We start from the raw sequence: 7448 nt of genomic DNA, 5'->3' as shown, positions 1-7448 counted from the left end.
AAACTCAGCAAGGCAATTCGGCACTTTCCGATCTTTTTTCTCTCACTTACACACTCTCTCTCTCTCTCTCTCTCTCTCTCTCTCTCTCTCTCTCTCTCTCTCTCTCTCACTGTCTCTCTCTCTCTGTCCCTTTCTCTCTTTGTATTAGAAGGGATAAGTTCTTCTCTTCTACTGTATTATTACGTCATATGTCTATCTCTCTTACTGCCCTCTCTCAGGAGATGAGAGAGATCACCCCCCCCTTCTGCGCTGTACTACTTATTACATAATTTGTTTCTTCCTCTTACTAAAATGAAATTAGTTTTTTCTAAATTCTGGGAAAAATGTCAATCATCAGTATCTACTTACCCCAGATGATCTGTGGCAGCCATAAAATCAGAACACGATTAAAAAAAACAAGTTTCTCTACTATCTTGATTTTGCATTTTATTAATTAAATTGCGAGTTACTTTTTTTTCAGAAAACCAAAGTTTCACATCAACACTTTTTTTCGATTCGATAATATGGTCACAGCATTCCATTTTTTTTTTCTTTTTGGCTTAATGATTTCTGTTTCTTTTCGATTTATGTACAGGTAAAAGCAACAGACAAGGGCGTCCCTTCAAAGAAGTCGACGGCCAAAGTGAAGATCAAGGTTGTGAATGTCAAGAATTATTCGCCCAATCCACCGATATTCAACAAGAAATACATTACGGAGGAAGTGCTGGAGAGCGATGCTGTTGGCAAATGGATCGTGTTGGTGCAAGCTTTTGATCCTGATAGAGATAAGATTTGGTACTCCATTGTTGGTAAGGAATCCGCTTTTTTTCTATGAACTTAAAATTTGAAACATTTTCAAATTACGTTTCTGCATTTTGGAGATGAGGTTTTGTTATTCGTATTATTTGGATTCTTCAGACTACTGTTCTCATCTTAATGTCAAGTTCACAATACTTCGGTTGATCTAACTTCTGGCCTTCTTCAGGTGTATCTTGTCGAACCCTAGAGTATTTCTGTTAAACTTGAGAACTTAAATGAAATTTCGAACCACCTGAAGAATGTCTAAGGTTACATTGACTGAATCGTTGTGAAAATCACACCCAAGATCAATCAGGAGCCCAAAGAATCCAAATTATGTGAAATTCAAATTGGAGATACATAATAAAGTAAGACTTTTAGCACTGAATTTCTTTTTTGCATCACAGTTGAACAAGTTTGATAAAGATGACAATAGCATTTGAACCATTGACGGTGAATACGTTTGTTGCATATCGATATTATAACACTTCCGATACACTTTCAAAAGATGCAAATCGGTTGAGTATATTTTTTTTAATGGAAGTCGTCCCAGACAATGCACGAAGCCATTTACTAAAAAGAAGCTAATCCTAATAATAAAAAGGAGGGAATTGTAGACTCACTTCACGATAAACGAAGCCTAAAAGAACCCCATTATCAGCATTCAATCCCTTGAACGTTAAACATTCTAGCCAAAATGTAAGTCATTCAATTCTCAAGTAGGGGCATATTATTGTCATTCATACATAAATTGTTTTGCTGTGTCACAGTTCTTTAATGCAGCTAGATAAGCAACTACCTGAAGCTGAAGCTGAAAATATCTCTCTCTCGTTCTCCCTCTCTCTTTCTCTCTCTTTCGTTCTCCCCCCCCTCTCTCTCTCTCTCTCTCTCTCTCTCTCTCTATATATATATATATATATATATATATATATATATATATATATATATATATATATATATAATTTAAAGGAGATTAGAACAATAGTCTAAAGAGCTAAGTGTATTTTAATGTAACAGTGAAATTACTAGTTTAATTAAAATACAGAAAATAGAAAGTGCTCGTTGTAATTTAGATATATAATAAGCTCGATAGTTAAATGCCCTAGAGCTAATTCAATATTAAGTAATGTGATTTATAATTTAAAAATTAAAAAAAAAATTTTTTTAATTAAAAAAAATTTTTTTTTTAATTTTTAAATTATAAATCACATTACTTAATATATATATATATATATATATATATATATATATATATATATATATATATATATTGATGTTACATTCCAATGACCAAAATAACACAATTCCTCCACAATCAAGATGTTTGTTTATTTGTTTATTTATTCTTTAATTTTTTTTTTTATCATTTTCAAAGTATTTTAATCATAGGCGACTGTCTATATATTTTTACCATTATATATCCTCTGGGGTCGAAATATATTTCATTCAGCTTATAATTTGTAACAATTTGGACTATATTATAAGAAACATAATACTTCTTAAAATATGCATATTCTTTTATATAAACTGTGGAAATATATACATACTAGTGTGCTGTCTAGTCGTAAAATACGCTTAAACTGATATTTTAATCTATGCAAAATATTATAGAGTAAATTCTCTATTAATTAGTATATTGTACCCAATATGTGATGCGATTTCAGAAGTAAAAATAAAATATGACTTGGGCGCCATTTGTTCAACGGTCCAAATCTCATGTTTCAAGTCTGTACACAAAAACATAGATACAGGAATGACCGTTACTCGCACAAACAAGTCCACACACACACACACACACACACACACACCGATATATATATTTATATATATATATATATATATATACGTGACCGTTGGGTCAGTATATGGTTAGGCTAGCTATGGAATAGTGAGTATATTAATTATGGCAAAAATATGCGCACTGCGAGTACAGTGATGGGCATCACTTTAAACATAAAGAATTGCATTGCTTAATATCCGGAAACTACTTATTTGCGGAAAATTTAAATGCAATAGTCGTTTTCAGCATAGTCGAAAACCTTCAGAAGTCATCATTTTAAAGGAAAATGTTACGGTGGAAACCAATTAAAAATGTTACCAAAACATCTATTTTTATATTTGCTTTTAAAAAGTTACATCATATACAGTGTTGGTCATCAGAACCTTAAAATTTGTCCGACGTCACTTCCGCCCAATGTCTTTTTAAACAAAGAAGTGCGACTCTTAACGAAAGCATTTTATCACAAGTCAACGGCTTATTTTTGTAATGTTAAATGTTTTGCGGTCGTTTTAGCGTTTCAAATTGTAGTATGCAAAAATGAATTTAAAAGATTTTAAAACGTTTAAAAAATGAAAATGAAAGAAAGTTCGATTTTTTTTAAATCAAAATAATCGTATTAAAATCTTTTGTGGCATTTCATGAAGAATCTCGGATTGGATTCGAGTTATTGTTTTTTTTTTAATATAATTTAATTGTTTAAAAACGATTCCAACTTGCAATGAAAGTTTAAAACATTAAGTAAAAGTGGAATACCATAAAAAAAAACAACTAAAAATCAACTAAACATGAAATCCGTCTAAAAATCAACTAAAAGTGCTCCATAGTTGGTTTTCTGGAGCACTTTTACCTATTGTTATAAACTTTGCGTTTTCCTTTAACTGTTCTATAACAATTCCAACTTGCAGTGAAAAATAAAAATAAAATTCGTAAAATGCCGACGAAAAAAAGCAAAAGAGATTTAGTTTTGCTTTTATTTGAATATTTTAAAAGAAAAAAAAGGTTCATTAAAAGAAAACCTTTCATAGTTTTGTTTTCATCTAATTACGCATGCGTAGAATTTTTCAGTTACGCATGCGTAGAATTTTTCAATCTCTCTCTCTCTCTTATATATATATATATATATATATATATATATATAACGTTTTATTTTTTATTACCGTATCTTTCTGTTAAGTTACATTATTGTTTCAGCTACTCGGCAGTTTTTTTGGCCGTCTGCAGACTTTTACAGAAACCTATGAAATATGAATTTCTGTAAAAGTCTGAGGAAGCTACAGACGGCAAAAAAAAAAAACGGCCGAGTAGCTGAAACAACAATGTAACTTAACAGAAATATACTGTAATAAAAAATAAAACGCATTTTTGCTCTACAACAGTATTGAGCACTTTCTTCAGTTTTTATTAATTACCATTTCCACTAAATATATATATATATATATATATATATATATATCATATCCAATATAAATATATATGAGAGAGAGGGGGGGGATTACATCTCTTCTAACTCGACTTGTTTTCTTGGCCGCGACATAAATGTGAATACTGTTCTGGAATGAAGGTTGTAACTGAATCTCATCAACTTTAACCTTGCGAAGTCCAAATAAAGCAAGGTCGAACATCAAGTCTGAACTAACTGGCAGCTTAACCGATCACAATGGCTACCTGGCAATGTCTTTTGATTAGTTTGGGGCGCTTTTGTTTATAAGCTCATGCGAAAACGTTCACTAATCCACAGATTTGTTTAAGATTCTATGAATAAATGTAGTCCTCATATTACGCTATTTTTAGAGTTTAATCTATTCACGTTGCCATATCAAATAAGCTCTCTTTTTGTAAGGCCTTTAAGAAACCCATGAATATATGCGCTTTAATAATCGTAATAAAAATGAACTATATAATAATACATTAAGGCGTTTTATGTTCTGACGTACGTTATCACCTGTCATAGATATTAAAATAATCAAATCGTCCGATCAGTAGAGATGGTATTTGGTGATTAATCTGATACCGCTATAGTAAAAACAAACCCGGCTTTACTCATTTTAGAATGAATTGTTCTGAAGATAAGTTATGTCGTCCTGTTATGTCTAAACTATAACTCTAAATAAATACATTTAAAACAAGTTGACATTTGTTTTTTATTGATATGAAGATTATTTAGCTGTGAATTATTTTCAGGGGCCAGAATATCTACCGTTTTAAACACAATTAAATTGCTATAATCTGAAATAAATATATGAATACATTCGTTTTATTTGTTTAAAGCATATTTAGCTGACACTCACAATTAATTTTACGAAAAAATAAAGCGTATTTTTTCTTAATAGTGTTTACGCTGACGCACATTTTCAATTTCAAAAGCAATATTATTACTAACAGTAAAGTACCGATTAATGCCCATATATTATTACAGTGTAACCCGGATGTAAGAAACTAGAATGTAAGAAAAACGGATGTAAGTAAATATTTCTCTGGTCCCAAATTAGACTCTGATTTATAACTACAGAGCATTTATGAATATAGACTAGAAAAAATAAATATATTCCAACAGTTATATTTTTATTTTTTAGTAAAAAGATTCGTGTTCATTTTTGTAATATTTCTTCGGAAAAGCGATTGACGAATCACTGTCATTTAAGATATGAATTAAAAATATTATTGTCTGGAAAAATGGGGGAAAAAACGGCCATAAAATACTTTATTTGCTAGGAAATAAAAGTACGCACGTTAGAATTATCTACAGTGTAACCCGGATATAAGATACCCCTAATATAAGAGCCCCGGGTATAAGAAAAACGGATATAAGAGAGATTTTCTCTGGTCTCAAATTAGAGTGTTAATGTACAGTGCAACCGAGATATTAGAACACCGGACATAAGTATAGCCCAGATATAAGAAAGCTGTAGGGACCCGATAAGAAGTATCTTATATCTGAGTTAACCTGTATAATTAATCAAAATTACCTCCTTTTTGGGATATGATTTTCCTTTTTTTGGAAGGTTTTATTTTATAGATAATTAGATACAATTATTTACGTTTTCTATATTATTGAAGGATAAGAACATAAGTCAGTTGTAAGAATGTATACCACCGCTTAACAACGTAAGGATGGGCTCAAATATATATATATTGAGTAAGGTATTCCCGAGGATATGCCACGAAAATATTTATTTGAAATTTTGCATAATGTTATCAAACAGCAACAAATCAAGTCATTAAATTTAGAAAAATCGGAAGTTGAAATTTCGTTAAAATTTCGGTCTTGACCAGAAAAAGTTTAAAGTCAAATGTCACGATAAAGGCCTTAAAATGTGCGCGACATTATTGGCTCCAATATGGGCCAAGTAATGAGTTTCTATTATTAATAAAACCGAAATTATCATTAAAAGTGTGACTTTGAAATTTGCCATCATCTTTACTTCTGACCTAGATATCCCAAAATTAAATCAGTTCTAAATTAGATGTACACGTTAGATTCTGTGGAAGGTAACAGGCAAGTTCGACCTCAATAAAGCTTCAGAGGCATTCGTCATACTTATAAAAATAATCCTCGAAAAAAAACTTATATTACGTTTCTAAATTTTTAAAAAATAAGAATTGATTATTCGTATTATTTTGGATTCTTCAGACTACTCTCCTCATTTTAAGTATCATTTTCACTATGTTTCGGTCGATGTAACCTCTGAACTTTTTCAGGTGGATCTTGTCAAACTCGGGAGTATTTCTGTCGAACTTGGGAATTTGGACGGAATTTCGAACGAGACCCTTTTTTTACTTCATTTTCTCGTTTCGTCAACCATGGCTGGAGAGAAATCCTAAGTAATTTGCGATTGTATTTTTCGGTCGTCCACACTGAGAATTGAACCTTTAACCTTCAGACGAATATCATTTTTACAAATAATTTTTCCAAGTACTCTAACCACTGCAGCACATGACCTTGCGCTCAAGATGAGAACAGTAATCCGAAGACACCAAATAATAGAAAACTCATATTTCAATACTTAAAAAAAAATTCTATTAAAATTGAGATGGGGAGGTTTTCGAAAGTTTTAACTAATGAAAATGCTTCAACTATACACGTGTGTGTGTGTGTGTGTGTGTGTGTGTGTGTGTGTGTGTGTGTGTGTGTGTGTGTGTGTGTGTGTGTGTGTGTGTCTACGTTTTATTTTATTCAATCATGTATTTAATGTGAATTGACTCATTTGGGCTCTTGATTGTTTTCACGCCATACATAAACCTGTTTGCTATATTCACGATACTAGTAACGCATAAACGAGCGACGATAGACACTCTTGACGATAATTAACATTCGATACATTTTAAAAAATGGAAATGTATTCAGTCTAATTTGTATAATGATAGCAAATAATTTGAATACGTAATGTGGCTATTTAGTACAACTACAGTTCGTCAACGTGTTACGCAGACATATAAAATTATATATAAATATATCTATTATAATTATATATATACACACATAATTATTATATATATTGTAATTGTAATTATTTATACACTTAGTTATATATACTCCAGATCAAAAATTTAAAACCACTTGAAAAATCTTCAAAAAGAGACCATTTTTTTAGGATATATTTTAAACTCCTCAGTGAGAGGAGCTTAAAATCTATCCTTTTTAAAGATTTTCAAGTGGTTTCAAATTTTTGATCTGGAATATATATAATTAAGTGGAAATAATACTAAAACCTAGAAAGTTATGAGGAAAAAAAAACACATTCTAAACATATAATTCAGAAATTTACATTTTTATAAAACGACGAATTTTACACTTAATCAAAAATATAAGACCAAGGGTATAAATTGTTTTGTTTTTTTAGTTCAGTTACAGATTAGTAATCACTGCGTAAAGGTGTCACCATGCCTAATG

At 30.7% G+C, this 7448-nt stretch overlaps 1 protein-coding gene across 14 annotated transcripts in view; it reads left to right on the top strand.

Moving 5' to 3' along the window:
* Positions 1-7448, top strand: part of LOC145257798 (protocadherin Fat 1-like) — a 954816-nt gene that overhangs the window by 735943 nt on the left and 211425 nt on the right. For all 14 annotated transcript variants that reach the window (XR_013864025.1, XR_013864024.1, XR_013864023.1 and 11 more), the window contains one exon: positions 575-788. Coding sequence is in view for 10 of the 14 variants with exons in the window: in XM_080115697.1 (XP_079971823.1) it covers positions 575-788 (214 nt within the window). In the remaining 4 variants the exon portion in view is untranslated. The remainder of the gene's footprint in view (positions 1-574; positions 789-7448) is intronic.

This window comes from Euprymna scolopes, chromosome 3 (genome assembly GCF_053919585.1).
Source record: "Euprymna scolopes isolate OS-2025 chromosome 3, ASM5391958v1, whole genome shotgun sequence".
Taxonomy (NCBI): domain Eukaryota; kingdom Metazoa; phylum Mollusca; class Cephalopoda; order Sepiida; family Sepiolidae; genus Euprymna; species Euprymna scolopes.
This window is presented reverse-complemented; position numbering and strand designations above follow the sequence as displayed.